Genomic DNA, 24490 nt, shown 5'->3' on the forward strand with positions numbered 1-24490 from the left:
ATAACGGAATGCTATCACTTTTAATCAATACATTCTATATACGATTCTCTTGAGATACAACAACAGTAAGTCGCGTGGTGTGTGATACCTATAAAGTATATATTATAAATTACACGACAAATTGATTGAAACACTACTAAAGCGAATTTAAATCATTAAAAACAAAAATGTAACCTTTTTTCTATCTACTCAATACGTTATTGTCTCGACCAAAATATTTTTTAACAATACTACAGTTCTATCCGTACTTGACTGCAACTACTATTCTGTAGTCAGACAAATGCTTAACACAATTGGGATACTCTGAACCGTAACAACTCTTGTCAGGAAGTCTCTAAATTCCACTGTTGGTAACTATTCAAGACTTGTTATTTGAGATCGAATTATTACTCACCAACAGGAACACAATACTGCTGGAAAACAGTATTATTTTGCTGTGGTCTTCTGTAAGGTCGAGGTACTACCCCAGTCGGGCTGCTCCATATTTTGAGCAGGAAATTCCTGCTGTGCCCTACCTCAGTTAAAAAAATGGTCTTGAAGTACACTCGTTTTTCTTATTATTTGCGTCATAAAAAGAGAAGATCGTTAAATTAGGAAAACAAGCTAACGTAGAGCACAATTCAATAAGCCTCTGTTCAGAGTTCTAGAATAGTGCACGATAATGTACCCGATGCTTTTCCATTAATCCGGTATATCTGCCGCATGCACATCGTCCTATAGATAGAGTGCTATGAGCAGTGTAAACGTTTAAGCGCTTTGTACTACACTGGCTGCATTCCCATGCGTACTGCATCCTAATGAATTGAACCAACATATTTATATGTAGCTGAGTTTTATTATACTAAACTCGGTATTATTTTATCTTAGTTATCTTAATTAGACTATTACTCAAAATAGTAGTTCTTTGTTTTTTTTAATGTTCGAATAAAGAAATTTAGGTACTTCATTTTGGTTTTTGTAGCGGATCATTTTTTTAATCTTTATTTATGGGGACATCGTCAACTTAACGATGTGTGAATAATTTATATATCAAGAATAACAATTAAACTGTAATATAAATAATTTAATTGTTTGGTTCGCTGCTGGACATAGGCCTCCACAAGTTCGCGTCAAAAATGGCGTGAACTCATGTGTTTGCCCATAGTCACCACGCTGGGCAGGCGGGTTGGTGAACGCTGGGCTGGCTTTGTCGCACCGAAATTGCTGCTTCCCGTCTTCGACCTGTGTAATTCAAAGCCAGCAGTTGGATGGTTATCCCGCCATCGGTCGGATTTTTAAGTTCCAATGTGGTAGTGGAACTGTGTTTTCCCTTAGGGGGGGGGGGGGGGTGGCTATATTCTTTACTACCGTAGCCAAACATGGAAGCTTTTAGGTAGAAGCAAGTTATCAACACTAGTGTTTGTGAGTTAATTTATTATAATACCCTACCCTTCTTTTCTATTTATAAACTAGCTGTGCCCGCGACTACGTCCACGTGTAATTCAAAAGTTATTCTTCAGTTCGCAGTTACAAAATAAATTAATTTCTAAAATAAAGGTAGCCTCCACTCCTTACTACATCAGCCAGGGAAAGTCCCGTTAAAATCGGTCCAGCCGTTTCAGAGACTAGCCGGAACAAACAGACAGACAGACAGACAGACAAAAATTGTAAAAAAACAACAACATTATTTTGGTATATGTACCGGTATACATAAAAAGCGGTTATTTTAATATTACAAACAGACACTCCAATTTTATTTATTTGTATAGATGTATAGAAGAGAAATAGCTTTTTCATGCCATATTTTACACGTGTCGAACATTGATTCGAATTCGTAATGACAATAGTGTTTATATAAAAATTATGATAAATAAAATTAATAATTAATTTGTGTATATTAAAGAATAAAATGTATGCATTAACTTTAAAGTTAAGTAAGTTTAGTTTTATTTTTGTGTCAATAAGGGATGTGATGGTTTTCTTTTATTTAAAAGTATAAAATATTAATGTCTTTAAACCTTATCATTCAACTTGGGGGCTTTTGGGGGGCATTAGAAAAAAAAATCGATCGATTTGCTAAAACTATAATGTTATAATATTACCTATATTAATGACCTACCTTATTATAATACTACAAAAAAAAAAAATTAATAATAAGATATTCAGTAATAATGTGTCTTTCTATTTTTGAAAAGATATGTTTCATAATAAATTATGACATTGGAAAATTACCGCAACCATTTAAATTTAATTACTTGCAAATTTTACCGTTATGTAATGGTAACATAGTTGGCATAATTGAATAGAACTAGCTATATTTTACATATAACAGGTTCAAAATATTCAAATAATGTTTGCACTATGCCAAATTGATTGCATTCGTTAACCAAATCCATCAAAGAGCTTTAATGAAACTTAATCATTAGGACGGTAACACACAATGTGTGTATTTGTGTAATGTGTTTGTGAAATATCTATATTATGGTCTAAATTACGTGTTTTCATGCAATTCCATTAAATTAGCTTGTTAGTACTTAGCGAGTATAATCACTTCTCGCCGGCCGTTAATCCAGCTTGAATTAGGGGGCTTTATTTTAAATTAAAAACGGTAACACCTTGCACTAAAAATAATTTTCGAAGAAAATCAATAAAAATAACGTTAAGGATTAATTTTCTCAATAGGTTTTGTGACTCATACGTTACATATTCTATATTTGTATAAACTCGGAATTTAATTATCATTTAGATAGGACAATATCTATCAGGTCATTTATTTTTATAATAATACAAAAATAAATATTGCATACAGACACGTAAGTATTTAGTTCTTAATAGTATTTTTTATACAGCTAGGTTGACAAAAAAGCGTACGGCTCACCTAATGGTACGTGATTACCGTAGCTTATAGACGGCTGCAACACCAGAAACATCGCAAATGTGTTGCCAACCCTGCATCCAATCCGCCCCAGGAGCTCTGGTCACCTTACTCATCACAGGAACACAACACTGCTTGAGAGCAGTATTATTTAGCTGTGATCATCAGAGGTACTTTATGAGAACTACATGTCTACGTAGACATGTAGTTTTTAACCGACTTCCAAAAAAGGAGGAGGTTCTCAATTCGACTGTACTTTTTTTTATGTATGTTACTTCAGAACTTTTGACTGGGTGGAGCGATTTCGACAAATTTTCTTTTGATCGAAAGGTGATGTGTGTTATTTGGTCCCATTTAAATTTATTTGAGATCTAACAACTACTTTTCGAGCTATATCTAATAATGCGTTTTTACTTGACGCTTTTTTCTTCGACCTACGTTGTATTATACCGCATAACTTTCTACTGGATGTACCGATTTTGATAAATCTTTTTTTGTTGGAAAGGGGATATCCCTAGTTTCGTACCATGATAAGGAAACCAGGATCTGGTGATGGAATCCTAGAGAAATCGAGGGAAACTCTCGAAAATTTGCAAAAACTTTTTACTGGGTGTACCGATTTTGATGATTTTTATTTAATCGAAAGCTGATATTTATCATGTGGTTACATATAAATTTTATCGAGATCTGATAACTACTTTTTGAGTAATCTTTGATAACGCGTAGTTACTTGACTATTTTTTCGTCGATCTACGTCGTGTTACTCGTCGATGTAATTGAAGTCGGTTTTTTTTTCGTTTGCGAGCAAACACAATTATTATGAACACGTTTCAAATATAAAACAAAAAAAATATATAACTTACCTCAGCTCAATTAAACCTAAGTAAGGAAAATTACGTTTGAATCAATTTAATAATTCATTTACGATTTAGTAATTTTGATGTAGGATAAACAAACCTAAAAGCTTATTCCATTTAAATTATCCCTTGGGCAAACGATGAAAAGTATATAACACAAAATCCTTTACAAGCCCTTGTTTAAATAATCCTTTAGATATTTCGGAAGCTATTTGAAATTTTGTTTAATCCTAATTTATTATTGAATATTTGTCAGCTATGGTGAATAACAATTGAAAAATATTTTTTAATATATTAACAACTAGATCAACGGAAACATAGTGTAATATAACGTTATCGATAGGGATTTAATCTATAGTTATATTTTTTCAATTTACAAATCTCTGCTCGAATATATAGAAATGGCAGGCTGGCACAGATTGTATCAAGCGTTAAAGAGGTCTTTTGGAAAATTTAGTAATGGATACGCTTACGCTTCAGCCTCTGAACTCACATTGCTGGGCATTGGCCTCTTTCCCCATGTAGGAGAAGAATCAGATGTTTGCCGTTGTCTGGTCGTTTGCACTTGTGTATTGTGTGTGTTACCGGACCCCCGACACAGGAAATAATCTTAGGGGGAGGGGGGGGGGGGGTTTGACGCGTTTATTATTTTTATTTATTTAATTAATAAACTCCTTACGTAATTCATTGTCTTAAGACGAGTCTACGTAAGTGAGATCAGAAACATTTCAAAAAAGGTAAATTTTTCAAGTATTTAAACAAATCAACAAGTACTGTACCATGAATATACAAATACTACAAACGAGCCGAATCAACAGGAAACTAAATTGGAAAGGATAATAATGACAAAAATAGGATGCAGGATATTCAATCTAAGGTTTATTAAAAAGGGATTCGCTTCCTGTGGACTTGTACTTAATTTAGCAGAGCTCATAAATAAAGATCAGCCAAATACTCAGTCCTCTATTGGTACGAAAGTTTATGATATTGAGTTATACAAAGACGATTGGGCTTGGGTGTAAGATAAGTATATCTAAGAAAGCACTTATTAGATAAGGTTAGGCAAATAAACAACCGCATTGCAAATGCAAAGCTGCCATTTTAGTAGTAGATAATGGGTATATTTATAAGTAGACTAGCTGCTGTCCGCGACGTCGTCTGCGTGAACGTTATACAGCACCAAAAATACCTAAGATTATACCTTTTGCAATAACATTCATTTACCCGTTTCTTCTTTACATTTCATATCTATAGAAAGTGCATTAACAGAGGGAAAGTGCCTTTTGTAAAATTGGTTTTTTTTTCACTTGTATCATGTCAACACTATCTACCTTTTCGTTTTTTCAAGCGTTCCAAATACCTCCGGTATACACAGGATGACTGGTGTATTACTAACAATATTTAAAGAGGATACTCGGTACATGATTCTCATTCGAATTATGTAAAAAAATAGGTACTTAATTGTTTACCAAATTCCCATAAATTTCAATTTAAATAAATGAAATGTAGACACATTAATTTCCAGCCATAACGGCGGCGCGTGGAGCCTTGGCCTTTTACTGATAACTATTAACCTCACCAACATGATCAAATTTAAATTATTTATATCCAAAAAGGGATTGATGATGATGTTTCTGAAATCTCATAGATGGTGCTGCTTTAAAATTGTCTTGATACTACTTATATTTATTTAATTATGTTTATCGGCCTAAGTTACTTATATTGCGTGATTTTTATAGTGTGAAGCTAGCATATAGCATGGTTATTAACATTAACATTAAGGTAATAACAACAACTTCAACTCAACTGTGCGTCGTTAGATTACACGTTGTTACAGAATGCGTTGAAAAAATAAAGGTTCACTGCTCGTTCCTCGTAGGTGATAGCGTGATAATATGTATCCTATATGTTGATCCGACTTTTTAATAATATTCGTGCCAAATTTGGAGTAAATTAATGCAGTACTTTTTGAGTTTATCCTGGACCTACATACAGACAAGCAGACAAAAATTCTAAAAACGATATTTTTGGCTTCGGTGTCGATTGTAGATCACACCTCAAGTATTCTTTTAAAAACTAGTCAATGTACAGTTTTGACTTTCCTATCATTTTATTCTATGTATAGATCGCTTGCTGCAAAATCAATTGCTTTAGATGGTTTAGTAAAAAAAATACATCCTGCTGCTTCTAAATTGAACATTTGCTACTACTACAATAATTGTTATTGAAATGTGAAATTTGCCTGTGAAAATTGGTTAATTAATTGCGCGTTGGCGCGTTGGCGCGTTGCCATGAGCCCTGTCACCTTACTCACCAACAGAAACACAACACTGCTTGAAAACAGTGTTATTTAGCTGTGATCTTCTGTAAGGTCGAGATACCCTATTACCCCAGTTGGGCTGCTCCATATTTTGAGCAGGCCTGCTGTGGCCTACCTCAGTTAATAATTTTTATTGTATTTATAAGAGTACGATATGTGGCATTTGTACAACTTCATCTTCACATACGTACTTTGTTAGTTACATAGGTATTAGTCAAATACCAACTGTAGTTAATTATGTACCCGAAGCGGGTTTTTATGGTCATAAGTTAAACAACTGTTATTTACTTTGTGGAAAAGTAAGCAATGCAAAAAAAGGTTGAAAAAAGCCTACACAACTTTCCGGACACGTCTGACAATCATTTTAAAATTAGGATTAGAGAAAAATTTTAAAATAATTATTCTGTATAACTTTTTTAACGCGGCTTTTCAGAAAAACCTTCCCATTATAATTGTGTTGTAATAACAAACGATAGACTTGTTTATTTGAGGTAGACTTTCGTGGATTTTGTACGAAAATGAATAATTAAATTTTAATAAATAGCCTATTAATTAAACCTGGATGTGTAAAGATCTGAACGGACAGAGCTGGCAGTTTCAAGAAACTGTATATCATAATCGACACTTTCGAAATGATACATAAGGAAAAACTGACTTTTTTGTCATTAATTATGAGCGTTATACACACAATTAGAATAAATGAGAAACGTAAAAAGGAAAATCTTGTAATGGCAAATTGGCTTTTGTTTGAGCTCGACGTACTTCAATTACATACAAAAATGTATTTATGGTGATGAAATAAAGGTTTTATCAAAGGAATATAATAGCTGGTTATTTGGTGATATATGAACTTTTACGGTAACATTAAAATAAATTTATAATGTGATAATTTACTACAAAACATTGACTTAGCTGTAAAAACAGTGTAAATCACTCGATACAGTTAAAATATCTAATTTTTCAATAAATAAGATATGCATGAGTAGTAGGTTCTGACACGTCTATGTTTATTTGAGATATAATTCGTTTTACTGATTACGTTAATTAAAAACACATGAGTTAACGTCATTTTTGACGCGAACTTGTGGAGGCCTATGTCCAGCGGTGAACTGTATTAGGCTGAAGTGATGATGAATCACGTTAATTAACGAGTTTCATTATAATGAAATTATTATTATTTTATTACTAATTTTATTCATGTAACAAGGGAAGTAAAATACCTTTAGAAGATACGAGTACCTTTCTATCTCGTGATGATTTTATATTTCATTTCAGAAAGAGAAATACACACACGAGTTTGATAATTTTTGCTATTTTAGAACAGTGTTTGGGTTTATTATTATTATTCGATTGTCATATCTGAAGGTAATGTTGCAATTTCATTTTATTTTATTCTTTTTTTATTCTTATTGTTGTGGTTTACCTGAAGAATATTCCAATACAATCTGTAATGGGTGCGCTAAACGATTCAACGATGGCAGATAGTGATCTTTCTGCGTGGGCGTAATGAGGAATGTAGTTACTTCGGAGCCCGTAAACAATCACAAAGTTACTATGTTAATATTGTGAAAACTTACAATCTAATTTCTCTTTATTTAAAATAAATAAAATATAGGCGCCGTTTATTAAAGCCGAAGAGTATCAAAAACGAACGGTAATCCACGTCATTGTCCACGTTGTAGTTGTATTTTGTCTTCTATGTATGCACCAAACGGATGCTATGAATCGATAGTTTGTTACAATACATGTCTTTGTAATAATAAAACTCACTATTTGATCTATGATCTACATGTATCCATAATGTAACTGTTCGTTACATATACTTATTAAAAAACCTTTAAAAAAATGTAGAATAAATACGGTAGCTGAATTTATAGCACGTGTCACATAATTTTCCTCTTTCCTCCTAATATTATTTTTTCTCGATATTTTTATTTACTGCCGATACGGAGATTAATTAAATATTTATGTGATATTTGATTACTTTAATTTAGGCAATATTTTATTTTTATAATACACAGCTTTTTTCTCAAGAATTCATTTATTTAGAACTTAGGTTCTCTTTAATACGGAATATTTTGTAACCTAGCTAAGTTTGGTGTTATAATTATTAATCAATTACCTAATGGCGATTTCCAAGAAAACACATGTACCTACTAGATCGTTCAATAAGTCCCGAGACTAACCTGGAAATGGCGCATATATTAAAAACTCTTTTGATTTTTAAAAAGTACTGGCTATCAATACAAGAATATGTGTCAAATTTTTAAAAATGGAACAATAAGATTATTGATTTTGAAACATTTAAGTGACGCTACGGTTGTAATTTCGATACAATGGAAAAAAACGAGTTTCGCGTGTTGATAAAACATTGTTTTTTAATGGGAAAAAATACCGTTGAGCACAGCAATGGCTTATAAAATGTTATGCAGGATCAGCTCCCTCTTAAGCAACCATTTGTCGGTGGTATGCCGACTTCAAACGCGGTCGCATGGACACCAATGATGGGGAACGCTCAGGTCGTCCAAATGAAGCAGTGACTCAACAAAATATTAACCAAGTCCTCAAAATCGTATTGGAAAATCGGAAGGTAAAAGTGCGAGAGATAGCCGAGATAGTGAAGATTTTAGCTGGTAGTGTTTCACTATTTCACATAAAAATTTGGCCATGAAAAAGCTTTTTTCTAAGTGGGTGCCGCGTTTGCTTACAACTAATCAAAAGGAACAACGTATCAATGATTCAGAGCGATGTTTGGCGCTGATGAATCATAATAAAAAGGATTTTTCACGTCGGTATGTAACAATGGATGAAACCTGGATATACCATTTCACTCCGGAATCCAATCGGCAGGCAGCGGAGTGGAGAGCGGCTGGTGAAAGCCGCCCGAAGCGTCCAAAGACTCAGAAATCGGCCGGTAAGGTTATGGCGTCTATATTTTGGGATGCGCATGGAATACTTTTCATCGACTACCTTGAAAAGGGGCAAAATATAAATAGTGACTATTACATGTGCTTATTGGAGCGATTGAAGTACGAAATTGCGGATAAACGGCCTCACATGAACAAAAAGAAAGTGGTGTTTCACCAGGACAACGCGCCTTGTCACAAGTCCGTGAGAACGATGGCCAAAATTAACGAATTGGGCTTCGAATGGCTTCCTCATCCCCCTTATTCGCCAGACTTGACCCCCAGCGATTACTGGCTGTTTGCAGACCTCAAAAAAATGCTTCAGGGTAAGAAATTTGACTCAAATAGTGAAGTTATCGCAGCAACGGAGGCTTATTTTGAAGCCAAAGACAAATCGTTCTACACACATGGGATAGAAAAGTTAGAAAAGCGTTGGAGGGACTGTATCGCTCTTGGAGGAGACTATGTTGATGAATAAAAATTAATTTTATAAAAAAGACCTTTTTTTAGTACTTAGTCTCGGGACTTATTGAACCACGTGTTACGTGTGTTACGCAAAACTCTGGCCCGCTCGCGCTGAACCGACGATCTACGTACAATTACCGGTGTATGCTGGATGAGGATTGCGGAAAACCGGCATGTTTGGCGCGAATTTAGGGAGGTCTTTGTCCAGTAGTGGACTACAATAGACTGAAATGAGTGACTGACGCAAAAAATATTTACACGAGAAAATTTATCCAATTTCAAAATAAGTTTTGTTTTTCATCATTTTTATGGAAGAATAATTTATGCTTATTTAACTATTACCCAGCATAGATTAACCAATGTATGAGCTCTATTTTTTTTACAAATCTAGATGTAAATTAAAAAACAATAATGATATAAAAATGTTAATTTAACTACAGAGATTGCGATTGTTACACAATGTTAGAGACGTACATCCCCACTTGGGGATGGTAACCGTTTACAGTAGCTTATAGACGTCTGCTGTGTGGCTACGGCATTAAAGAATATTCTTTAATCCCGTAGCCACACACCTCCCCTTTTCCCGTGGGTGTCGTAAGAGGCAACTAAGGGATAGCACAGTTCCACTCCAACCTTGGAACATATAAAGCCGACTGATGGCGGGATAACCATCCAACTGCTGGCTTTGAAATATATTTACAAACTATACTATTTAAAAAATACACTCATTAATATAAACATTATATTTATTTTATATTATTGGGTTATATACATTACATTACTACAAATACACACAGTACATATTATCAATACTCATAAAAACAAACACATACTACCCTATTATAAAAATAATGATTCTCTTGAATAGTAAAACAAAACTTTTCTTACTGATTACAAAAATTGACGATTCTTGTTTGAGACTGTTTGTTATTGGAATCAACAATATCATTTATTGTTGGACTCTGTTAAAGACATTAAATTTCTGTAAAGTAACATTGTATAAATGTAAATTGATAATTAACTGTAATAAAATTCGATATAATACAAAATAATCTTAACAATATGGACTCTGTCTCTGTGTCTGAATCTTCAACGTGTGACTTGGACCATTGTATCCCACCAAACTTTAATCCAGCCCAGTCACTGAAATTCCTAAGTCAAAACATACGAAGTATTACAACAAACATGCCAGGTTTTATGACCATACTGGCTAGGGCAAAAATTGACTGGGAAATAATCGCCTTAACTGAATGTTGGTTGCTTAATACAAAAAATATTCCTGAGTTAGCAAACTACAATAGTTTTAAGACGGTTAATAACCGTACACAAAACGAGGGTGTGGTGGTTATACACACAAAGCACTAAGGGTCATGGTGATAGAGCCTACTTTTATGGATGCTAATTGTCTTCAAATAACAATTGACTCTAGTACAGTACTGCTAGTCATATACCGACCTCTGAGCTATAGAGACATTACCAACTTTTTATCTTCCTTAAATGACATACTAACAAATATAGTTCATTATAAAAATATTATAATTACGGGAGATATAAATATTAACATTCACCAACAACGCCGAGATACAATCAAATATAAGTACTTAAACCTATTAGCATCACATAGCCTGCTGCCTGCCCATTACTTACCCACTCAACAGAATGCTTGTCTTGATCATTTTATCCTCAAAACTGGGCTACCTGCTTCTACCTTGGTCGCACACTCTGCTTTAACTGATCATGACACAATCTTATTATATCTTGCGAAAAAAGTAACTAAAACCATAGCAAAAAAAGTTGTTGTCCGTGTTAATTATGAGCAGTTGGATGCTCACATGATGAAGCTTGACTTTAGCAAAGTGTACAAGACGCAAAACCCTCACGATGCCGCTCAGACGATGATAAATTTAATTAAAACATTTGATTGATTTAAATTCTAAAACAGTTAAAATACCAAATCGAAAAGTAACTATAAAACCATGGATTACTCCTGGTCTACTCCGATGTATCAGACACAGGGACGCCTTACATAAGAACCTCAAAAAGGCACTAGATAGTAATGAGATCTTGCGAATCACTTTTTCTAGGTACAGAAATTTTTGTAATAGGCTATTAAAAAATACTAAATTAGAATATGATAGACAAGCAGTAATCAAAGCAGACAGAAACCCAAAAGAACTATGGTCAGTGATAAATAACATATCAGGCAGAACCAAATATAAAGAAAATACATCTACTAATTTATTGAATACACTAGCCACACCGAATCTCTCGATAAACTTTGTTAATGATTTTTTCTCAAACATTGGTAAACAGCTTGCGGAGAAAAATATAACCTCACAGAATGTACCACTTAACACCTTGGTAAATAATATAAACCCGCAATCAATGGTCATGTTGCCAACTGACGAGGAGGAAGTCACTGGGCTGTTGAGGGCACTCCGTAGTGACTGTGCAAAGGGTTGGGACAACATTTCCAGCAACCTATTAAAAAAACACGAACTCACTATAGTACCACCTCTAACATACATTTGCAACCTTGCGCTCTCTACAGGAAAATTTCCTAAGGTGTTCAAGAAAGCCATCATACACCCGATCTATAAGAGTGGGGATCGAGGCTGTGTTAATAACTATAGGCCAATAGCCGTCCTTCCTGCTCCTCAAAAATACTGGAGCGGATTATGAATAGCAGCCTTACTAATTTTCTGGAAATAATTGTGTTTGCTCGCAAACGAAAAAAAAACCGACTTCAATTACATCGACGAGTAATACAACGTAGATCGACGCAAAAATAGTCAAGTAACTACGTGTTATCAAAGATTACTCAAAACGTAGTTATCAGATCTCAATAAAATTTATATGTAACCACATGATAAATATCAGCTTTCGATTAAATAAAAATCATCAAAATCGGTACACCCAGTAAAAAGTTATTGCGGATTTTCAAGAAGTTCCCTCGATTTCTCTGGGATTCCATCATCAGATTCTGGTTTTCTTATCATGGTACTAAAATAGGGATATTTTCTTTCCAGCAAAAAAAGAATTATCAAAATCGGTACACCCAGTAAAAAGTTATTGCGGATTTTCAAGAGTTTCCCTCGATTTCTGTAGGATCCCATCATCAGTTCCTGGTTTCCTTATCATGGTACCAAACTAGGGATATCTCCTTTCAAACAAAAAAGAATTATCAAAATCGGTACATCCAGTAAAAAGTTAAGTAATACAACGTAGGTCAACGAAAAAAGCGTCAAGTAAAAACGCATTATTAGATAAAACTCGAAAAGTAGAGATCTCAAATAAATTTAAATGGGACCAATTGGCACACACCACCTTTCGATTAAAATAAAATTTGTCGACATCGGTCCACACGATCAAAAGTTCTGATGTAACATACATAAAAAAAAAATACAGTCGAATTGAGAACCTCCTCCTTTTTTGAAAGTCGGTTAATAAACAATATTCTCTCACCTGCGCAGTTTGGCTTTCGTGCGGGTAGCTCCACTTCTGATGCTGTAAATGAACTTATCAACTTTATAGTATCAGAGATGGATGGAGGGCGGAAAGTCTTGGCTATATTCCTGGATATTGCCAAAGCATTTGACACGGTTTCTGTACCCCTCCTTATCCGAAAAATGGAAAATCTGAGGATTAGAGGTGTACCTCTATGCCTTTTTGAAGATTATTTGAGTGAGCGTACCCAGAGAGTTAGAATAGACGAATACATTAGTAACGAGTGTACATTGACTTATGGCACGCCTTAAGGTAGCGTACTTGGACCTACTCTATTTCTTATTTACATCAACGACCTGAGTATGCACACCCTCCCTGGTTGCAAAATAATCAGCTTTGCCGACGAGACCGCTCTCTTATTCACTGCAGATACATGGGCCGAAACATACAGGTATGCTCAGTCGGGTTTCAATACTATCTCAAAGTGGTTACGAGGAAACCTATTGACTTTAAATAGCGCGAAAACCACTTACATCACTTTCTCCTTTAAAGGCATTGTATCACAGTCTACTCCTCACGCCATACAAGTTCACTCGTGTTCTGAACCACAAAACGATACATGCGACTGCACACGCTTACAAAAAAAAGAGACTGTAAAATACTTGGGAGTAGTGATTGATAATAATCTTAGATTTGACGAACATATAGATGCGATTATTAACAGGTTACGAAAACTTATATACATCTTTAAAACAATAAGGAATGTCTTGGATGCTAACCGATTGAAATCTGCCTATTTTGCCCTCGCTCAATCGGTGCTAACTTATTGCATCACGTCCTGGGGTGGTGCACCAAAAACCAGACTGACTGAACTGGAGAGGGCACAAAGAGCTATACTGAAGGTATCATTATTTAAACCGTATCGTTACCCCACTGTATTGTTATACAAAGAGTGCCAGGTCTTAACGGTGCGCCAATTGTTTATACTTGACACCCTACTAAGTCAACACACACTTCTTGAATATCACCCGTCAGTGTCAGACGCCAAAAGGCGGTACAATCCTGTACAGTGTAGCAAGTTTTCCACAAGGTTCTCAAAGCGATTCTTTTGCAGCTTGGGTGGCTTTTTGTACAACAAAATCAATAGATTTCTGCCTATATACAACCTCACTAAAAATAGGTGTAATCGGAAATTAACTGACTGGTTACAGAAATTGAACTATGATGACACGGAAGCGATTCTTTCTGCCCTTACTTAGAGTACTTCTAACATACTAGCACCCACGCCCATACAACACACACGCACACACACACACACACACACACACACACACACACACACACACACACACACACACACACACACACCGCCTAACCCATATCATACCACGAATAACGTAAAATATACTAACCCTTAGATATACAAAGTTACTATCTCATATAATATTGTTTACAACAAAATTGTTAATGCCCGTATGATGAGAATCGAAATGTACTTTTTTAAGGGGTGGAGACCTGGTGTCCTGAAACACAGGCCTCGAGCCTAGCTTAGGCACCAGTCTCCCACAATATTAGTGCTCATGTTATTATGTACCTATCTAATGTCCTGTTAGCAATATCGTGGTGAGAAAATAAATAAATCTTATTATTATTATTATATAGGCTGAAGACGGGCAGAAGCGTCTTAGGTGCGGCAAAGCCACCCCTGCGGTCACCAACCCGCCTGCCCAGCGTGGTGATTATGGGTAACACAGATGAATTTACATTTACAAGAGTTCGTGCCGATTTGGCGCGAACTTGTGGAGGCCTATGTTCAGCAGTGGACTGCAATAGGCTGAAATGATGATGATGATGATGAATGACAAAAGATGTCTGCAACACTAAAAGCACCGCAAACGCGTTGTCGACACTATCCTATATTCCCCTCCACTTACCTTACCAACAGGAATACAACTCTGCTTGAAAGCAGTATTATTTAGCTGTGATATTCTGTGCGGTCGAGGTCTACCCCAGTCGGGCTGTTCCATATGTTGAACAGGAAATTTCCTGCTGTGCCTTACCTCAGTTAAATTATTGGACCCAGGAATATATTACTATAATTAGATTTAAAAATTGCTTCAGGGCTGGTTAAGCTTATCGTAAATGTATGTTACTGATAGGTTTTAGCAGCAGAGTTGATGTAAGACAGACACTAATGGCCTACAACCAACGAACTACAAGATTTAGTTTCATATGTTGCAAACAGAAATGTCTACCAGATAAAGTGGAGTTTAATAGTTAGCAATTAAAGAAATGTAAAATAATTAAAAATTTTAATCTCTTGAATATTCTTACACCTCTTATAACTTTATAAGCAACAAAAAAAAGAAACTTTTCATATCAAGCCATTCAATATGAAACCAAGCTTTATTACAATAAAAATATAGATATTTCTAAACCAATTAAGACAGTTTAAAAATATTGCAATAAGTATAATAATGATATCAATGTAATAATGTTCAACAATTATTAATTGATATTGTAACGGTAAACTAATTAGGGCTATAAATTTTAGTTTGCCGTAAAGTAAACTCATAAGTAACTGTTACTGTTAGGCTGTTGGGAGAAGTAAATAAGGTAATAGAACGATTATATATGTATATACGGGTTACAAATAAAAAAATCTGAAAGAAAGTAAACCAAATAATAATGGAAGATTTTTGACGTCACAACTAATAAATCGATGAACTCCGGCGGAATGTACGAAAAAGGATGACTGCTTGCGTTACGCTCATTGTCCCGTTACGCTATTATATATTATATTCCATATACTTTTACTCGATTACACTAGAGGTACATCCGAGGAGATGTTTTGTTATGGCGTTGTCACGTTAAACTATCGTCTGTTACAAAAACGCTTACAATAACAACACAACAACATTACAGATAACTTAATTTTTTGTTTTCTAATGTTTATGCGAATTTCACTCATTACGATGAAACAACTTTTTTGGATTTTATCGTCGTTTATTAAGTTTCTTCGATACGTCGGTATCTGCTTTCAAAATAAAATTCAATTTCATCATTATGACTAATCATGTTGCCTACTACTTATTAGAAGTTTTTATACTTTTATGGTCACTACGAACACCTTTGATTCTATTTAGTGACTTACCGGAATTGTCATTTTAAAACGCACGATATTTCGGGGACGTTGCAGATGTCATGTTCGCCCAACTACTACTACTTATGACTAATAAAATAAATGGGAAAGTTTGTGAAGACGAATCTGATGGGAACGTTTGGATGGATAACTGGATGTTTGTAACTTTTTCATATAAACTTACTAATCCGACTTCGATAACACCTTCATAAGTGACATGCCATGAGAAAAGAAAGGACGAAGATTCAGAACAATATTTAGACTGAGTTTAATGATTATCATAAGAAGGGAAGTAATTTAAGGAGATTTTTAACTTAATCGAAAGCCGATGTTTATCATGTGTATCAATGTGGTCACATTTCATCGAGATCTGATTACAACTTTTAGAGTATTCTTGTTTATTTACTTTGTGTAGAATTAAAAATGACTACTCATTTATATGTTTATTAAAATAAATTCTCTGAGTAATTTGCCAATACACAGCAATTATAAAATTATGTTGTAAAATTGCGAAATATAAAAAAAAATTAGGTAGATCTTATCATGAACCATTTCGGCAGGGATCAGGCGAAATCTATACAAATAAATATAGTTGAAGTGTCTGTGTGTAATATTAAAATAACTGCTTTTTACTAAATGCATATGGATATATACACGGTACATATACAATTAACAACACAATACAACAAAATATTTTTTTTTACAATTTTTGTCTGTCTGTTTGTTCCGGCTAAAAACGGCTGGACCGATTTTGACGGGACTTTCACTGGCAGATAGCTGATGTAATAAGGAGTAATTTAGGCTACTTTTATTTTAGTTTTTTTTTTTTTTCTATAACTCTACAAACTGAACAAGAACTATTTTTTTTAAATACCTTGCGAACGAAGTCGCGGGGTCAGCTAGTAATAAAACAAACAAGGAAACGTCGTGTACAGTGATTGATGCTGCGATCATTAATTCGACAGCCAATTGCAGCTATCATTAGACGTCGTCATTGAATAAATATTTTCACAAGCGTGGAAATCAAATTCCCAATACAAATGAACATGACTCATTTGGAATTAGATTAATATCAAGGATCTCTAACCAATCCAATTGAAATATATATATTTTTACATCATGTTTATTAAAATGCTTTAAGGCCTTAATAAAATCTAAACTTATGTTTTTAAATCGTTGAATGATAAAATGAATTTTAAAGTAAGCAAAATTTGTTTTAGCGTCGTAAACGATTATATAATAACGCCTAAAAAGCCTTTAAGCAAAATATTTTGCTAATTACATTATATTGTCCTTTGTGTAAATCAATATGAAGGCCGAGCGAGCTATACACAATATAAACAAATATTTTTAATTTAGCTGCCTAAAATTCCTCCGTTGTCGGTTTCAAGTTTTAAATAAAAAATGTGAAATTAAAATTATGTGAATGCGTTGAAATGTTTAATATCCTATTTTATGATATTTGATATTCTGTTTCTTCCACTATTTTATTAGAACCGGGTAGTTTGGCGCGAACTTGGGGAAGCCTATGTCCAGCAGTTAGCTGCGATAGACTGAAGCAAGCTAGCAAGCTTTTAGGTGGCGAATGCTAGCGCGACCCCATCTCGCTCCACTCAGGCGGGCGACTGCTCACACGTGGTAGTTGTTTAGTCATTAGGAGTCTGGCATAACCCTCTGGCACCGGAAGGTATTCATGATGGATTTCCCCCACGTAAAAAAAGCAAGCTTTGAGAATGGAATGCATTTGTGACTTTCAGAATGGAATAACTAGAATTGGACCCTCAAATTTTTTTTTCTTCTTTAATCTTTACTTCTGGGCTGGTTTTGATATTTTAAATCTAGTTTTTGGTAGATTTTTTATCTAATTCTGACTATGTCGCTCTGCTTTTGACATTATAAATATTACTTAAAAAATATTCTTAGACTTGATTAGGTATTTATTGAAAGTACATAAATAAATAATTAGTCCAGTCTTAATATAATTTTTACGCATCGATATATCTTAAACGCTTTACTGTCACATCGGATGTAGAAATTTTAGAAATTTGAAGTTTCATTATTATTTAGCTTTTGATTGCATATAACATACATAAAATAAGTATTCCAGCGTTTGCGAAAATTTTGTATGCTATAAGGAGATTAGTCCGTGTTACTGAAATTACCTGAAAATGGCTTGAGAATACTTAAGGGAAGACAGTTTTTCGCATGACTGTTCCATGAAGCGTGATCGAGAGCCAGATAATAATAATAATAAAAACATATGATACATTGTCAGTTCTACAAAGTTCTGACAGACCCAGATGTAGACCAACCTAGCTCTATATCCTGTTTACAATACGGTAACCTTTTTGGAGGAACCGAAGGTTTTGTCTGTGCAATTACAGATTAAGTTACTAAGACGAATAATTACCGGAAACATAATTTGAAAGATGGAACTCCAGACATATGCCGAGCTGGTCATAAGCCTGGAGAATCCATTAGATATGTTGTTCCGGTTGTAGTCATCTTGCTAACGGTGAGTACTTGCACAGACATAACCAAGTAGCAAGGATTACCCATCAACAACTCGCTATTCGATACGGCCTCGTTGAAAATGAGTTGTCTTATTACAGGTTTAACCCAATACCATTTCTTGAGAATGGTCGTGCATTGTTCTACTGGGATCGATCTATTGTCACTGACAGGTTTATTGCAGCCAATAAACCTGATATAGTGCTAGTAGACCGATCAGCGCGCCGAACAATTTTTGTTGACATTACAGTTCCACATGACGATAATCTCGTAAAAGCCGAAAAAGAAAAATTAAGTAAATATTTAGACCTTGCCCACGAGATTACCGGCATGTGGAATGTAGACTCAACAATAATTGTTCCTATTGTTGTATCGGTTAATGGTCTATTAGCGAAGAGTTTCGACCAACACCTTAAGAAACTCTCACTTGACTGTTGGATCAAGGGTCGGATTCAAAAGGCAGTGTTGCTTGAAACGGCCCGCATTGTGAGGAGGTTCCTCAGCCTGGAACCTTAACTACCGGTGGCCTGGGCCTCAACCTGCCACCGGAGGACTACTATTTTTATATATTTAAATATTTTTATTTGTCTTTTTTATAAATATATTTAAAAATGTAATCATAAAATAATATATTGAATAAAAGAAATAATAATAATATATCTTATAACATACACACACGCTCGTCTATCGTGGTATGAACGTTATCGTGGTGAACATGGTGAGTAACGCTGAGCACTGACGCTGTAACCTGTCCTAAGGGTAACGTTTTACGTCTCTTACGGAAAAGTAATAAACATTCTATTTCTTTATCACGACTAATTCGTTCTTAAGGCGTAAACTGAAGTCAAGTTATTATTATTTTATTCACCTAACACAACTTCCTAAAATAAGAATTTTTTAATGAAAACCTTTAAACTAAAAGCTTTGTAGGTTATTTTGCGATAAGTAGTTTTTAATCGATTCATAGATTAGAAAAATCCCTCATGTATTCCTAGACGTTCAATTTTTCTCGTCTCATATTGAATTTGAGCTTGGTGCATAAATAAAATTATATTTATTACAATAAAAAAATCGTTATATAATTATATTTTTGTATATTTATAGCGTACTAGCGGACCCGGTGTATGTTGTAGATATTTAATTATTTATTTATTAATATTAATGTATTAAAAAAAGTACTTCATTTGCACTTAGGTTCGAACACCGGCGACTAATGTACCTATTATGTGAGATTTTATTTTATTGTTTTAAATTTCATTCTAAGATAAATATGTATTTATTATGAGAATCATTATTTTAAACCTAATAACATAAACCTACCGGAACTGGTATCAATTTACCGAATCCGGGTTGAATTTCTACGTTTTATAAAGGAAAGGGTCGGCATGAAAAAAAAGTTGAAATTATTCAAACAATAGGTTTTATTATTTCTAATTAATATATAAACGATTAATTAAAAAATGACGCAAAATACAGAAATTCAACGTGATAAATAATAATACATAATTTGTATCGTAATCTGGATTTGAAATTGTTTGCAGCGAAAATAAATTGTTTGAGAATTTATCTAAGCTAGTGGAATGTAAATAATTTTAAACATTCGGAAATGTTCTTCTTACTCAGATTATTAGAATCAAAAGAAGACTAGCACCTGGAATAATATTTTAAAATTATTGTTATTGAAGAGTACTTTACATTTGAGCCATTTCTTTAATAATAATTTTTGTTTCAGATGGATGAGCCAAAGTCGAAAAATCAATTGAAATAATACTTAAAAAACAACCAAAATTATGTACCGCGTTGAATTATCCGCGGAATCTAATTATATTGTCGAATCTGCCTTGGCTACGGTCAACGAGACTCACCAGAGCAATGTCGGTAACAATTCCTACTCGTACATATCCAGAAGAAATGAAAGCCACTATCCTATGGAAGGGGAGGAGTTTATATTCGACAGAACAGATGTTAAAGCTATATTTATAACGCTTTACACAATTGTGTTTTGCTGCTGTTTTTTTGGTAAGTTGGCCAACAGGTTATCTTGTTTATAGTATCATGTAGAATTAAACAAACATTAAAATACCATATTACAGTTGCCGCTATTTTCGAATACCCATGTGGGTCGTTTTATAACATTTATCAGCAACATTTTACATTTTTAGATCAGCAATGTTGCGATTGGAACGATGCATCGTTTATTTATTTATTTATTGAACACACAGAATAAAAATACTATACATATCTAGATATATTATTATCAATGCTACAGAAGAACGTGTCCAACTCGTTTTCGGAACTAAGCCCTTGATAAAATAAATTATATAAAAGTAAAGTGTATACGTTCTAGACAAGGGAAGCACTAATACGATAGCGGTATAATTCATTCCAGTACTTGGTTACGTTGTGAGTGACACATTGTGATTAGTTTCTCGTTGAAATCAAGTACTTAAGTATGCAAACAAAGGGTCGCTTTTTTATTGGGGAGTGTTCCAGAGGGTAATGTTTATTATTATATGTGATAAGTATTATAGATATTTTATGTTACACGTTTTTAGTATCCTTTTATATTGTCTTATGACAGTGTTGTTGTCTAATTTAGTGACGTGCGTATCTCTTAAACAACGGCATTCGCGGGTTCGGTTCTCGCTCGTGAAAGACATTTTTAGTGGTATAAAATTACAAATATTCATACATAAAGCTACCACATTAAATAGCAAAAAAGTTATCTGTCCTGATTGTTATCATAGCGATCGTTACTCGCAGAAAAAAAAATGAGCCAGTTGCAGGCTGATTGTCAAGTATCGAATTATATTTTCGACTAAGCTGTGCTTACGACTTCGTCCGCGTGGAATAGTGACTTTACATGTTCTTTAAATTGGCGTAACTTTTTTATTTACTAACCGATTGACATAAAACAAAATAACTAAATGTTAAGCTGAAATTGCCACAATATATTAGTAAAAACCACATCTAACTCGGATAAGTCTTTTATGGCACAAAAACACAGACAAACAGACAAAAAATTTGACACTCATTGTTTTGGATGCTATTTGCGTTAATAAAGGTCCCAATAATATTTTTTCTCATATATCTTAAATGTACAGACAGCGACCTGTTACTTTCTTATTATATGTATTGATTTTCGAACTGAAACTCCGTTGATTCTGAATTGAAATTTCATTAAAACATACAAATTAATGTTATTTTTAGCCCTACTTGTAAAAATACGGTAAATACTAATTAAATCATAAGTAAACAAATTCATTTTCATAGTAACTACGTTTTGGAAGAGCGCTGTATCCATTCACAGTTAACCATCACACTGGCGTCGCAAATATACTCATATAAATAGCAGGTCTTAATAACGTATTTTACCTCATATCTTGAACAATATTATTAATTAAAAATAGATACCATAGAGAGCTGAAGACGTATATGTGCGTTTTAGTAAACGATACGTATATTAGAATTTCTACCTACAACAGCAATAGAAAAAACGTATAACACTTCAATAACCAGTAGGAGATACGGACTTAAGACGAAGATCACCCATCTGCTTAATAATTAGAAATAAATTTTAATTTATGTTAGTATATTAGAAAAATTGTCTCAAAACCTTTGACTATAAATTATTGTTCAGGTTAAATTTAATTCAAAATTAAAAAAAAATATTTTTATTTAAAAATGTACCTAATCTTATAAAAAATAAAGTTAGTATCCACCGACAATATAAAGAAATAGCAATTTATATGGGTAAAAATTAACCAGCCCTTCTATCATCAGAAAATACCAAAAATTGCAGAGTGAATCTTTTATGATTTGAGCCCCTTTTTTTGAGATTCGAGTAATTGACTACAGAGGCCATAATTTAGAGTAAGTAACGAATGTTGACATATAATTATGTAAGTTAAGCCCATCCTAAACAAAGCTCATTATACCTTTGTGGTTTACATGTGATGCTACTTTACATTTTAGCGCAAATGAAGCTTAAAATATATAACTTTTATATTTACAGGCTATATATAACTTTCATTAAAAAAAAAAACTCATAGAGTCTATTTTATACAATCGAATTAATACAAATACGGTAACAGATAAACTGACTGATTTCTTTCACTTTTCTTTTAACCTTAATTGAGGTCAGACGTAGCAAAATTAAGCAGCCCCACTGAGAAAGTATCTTACCACATACTCTAAGATATAATAATTATGCAACTCCTACCTACTATGTGATTTAGGCGTCTTATTTAGTGTTATACATAATATGTATATATATGTACCTTTGCATTTTTCATATCTCCTCACATAACTAAATATTACACTTCATTTTATAATTCATTTGTCGATTGCATTATTTTTGTATCTATAAATTTTATTTTATTTAACTGTTAGTATATGAGATTTAAAATTAACTTTTGTTGTTTTTATTACTAAAATTTCAAAAATAATAAATAATTTTAGTTTTTTTTTAGTAAAAATCTAAAAAAAATGTTTGTAGATTATATTCCAGGTATATATCAATTGAAATAAATTGTAAGTACAAGTGTGTTAAACCAATAGATTACACTCTACTTTTTAAGTAGCACACAAATCAGTAAAATAAAAGCAGCATGTTAGACACAAGATAGGTTTACAGTTGATCTTAATACAGTTATTTGGACTTCATTTTTAAAGTTTTTTTTATTTTTTTATATCACTAATTCGGCAAACAAGCGTATGGCTCACCTGATGGTAAGAGATTACCGCAGCTTATAGACGCCTGCAACACCAGAAGCATCGCAAGCGCGTTGCCGACCCAATCCCCAATCCCCTCCAGGAGCTCTGGTCACCTTACTCGCCAACAGGAACACAATACTGCTTGAAAGCAGTATTATTTAGCTGTGATCTTCTGTAAGGTCGAGGTACTTCCCCAGTCAGGCTGCTCCATATTTTGAGCAGGAAATTCCTGCTGTGGCCTACCTCAGTTAATAATAAAAAAGTACGACGTCTGTAATTTAATAACCGTCAAATCAAGGCCCTTGTAATATTTACCGTACTTGTATTTTTTACTTTTTGATAAAACAGAATAAATGATATCTTATTATGCATTACGTACGGGCTTTTACGTACGGGAGAATGGATTAAAATTAAAATGATTAAATCGTAGTATGAACTCTAATCGTGCCCTATTTCTTACCTATTACACGTATTTTAAATATACAAAAAATATGAACATAATCAAATGTTTACTTAGTATCTGAACTAAGATTCATGAAGAATAAATTTAATGTGGTTTGGTATAAAACCAACAGTAATTAAAAAAACCTTTTGTTTCGATTTAATTTTAGATTAATTTTAACCATTTTAAAATGTCTTTTAAAAATCGAAACAATCCTCACTTCGAATCGTCCTGAGCAGCTGCTAGGTACCGCGTTTAATTAATTTTTAACTTATTGTTCAGTCTGCGACCCTGCTGATTCACAATAATGCTTGAAAAAGAAGATATCAATTCAATCATCAATCATTACAGCCTATACAGTCCACTGCTGGACATAGGCCTCCACAAGTTTACGCCAAAAATAACGTGAACTCACGTGTTTTGCCCATAGTCACCACGCTGGGCAGGCGGGTCAATCATAAGATATCAATTGTCATTAAGAAATAAATAAGCACTACACATAACAATATAAAATAAATTATAGGAAGATGGACAATCATGGACAAAAAAGGTAATTTTGAGTTCCGAAATTACAAATAATTTTAAAAATATATAATTCAATAAAAAAAAAATCAAATTAAAAACATTCCAAACCTTAAGAACTAGAATAAATTTGAAACTGAAGTGGCCTTCACAGTTTTAACAAAAAATAAGGAAACAGTATATCTAAGTTTATTTCGAAACGGAAGAGCTTTAAATTGTTTCCTTGCTCGAATTAAAAGAACTTATTTCTATGGAGAACATGGCTTAGCTTTTTGTATTTTTCTACTTTTGTACTTTCACTAGAGGGC

General features: G+C 33.6%; 1 protein-coding gene across 1 annotated transcript in view; it reads left to right on the forward strand.

Moving 5' to 3' along the window:
- The first annotated feature begins 20292 nt into the window (after window positions 1-20292).
- Window positions 20293-24490, forward strand: part of LOC123669779 (trissin receptor-like) — a 45744-nt gene continuing 41546 nt past the window's right edge. The window contains exon 1 of the mRNA XM_045603370.1: window positions 20293-20521. Coding sequence (XP_045459326.1) covers window positions 20293-20521 — 229 coding nt within the window. The remainder of the gene's footprint in view (window positions 20522-24490) is intronic.

Source organism: Melitaea cinxia, chromosome 3 (genome assembly GCF_905220565.1).
Source record: "Melitaea cinxia chromosome 3, ilMelCinx1.1, whole genome shotgun sequence".
Classification (NCBI taxonomy): domain Eukaryota; kingdom Metazoa; phylum Arthropoda; class Insecta; order Lepidoptera; family Nymphalidae; genus Melitaea; species Melitaea cinxia.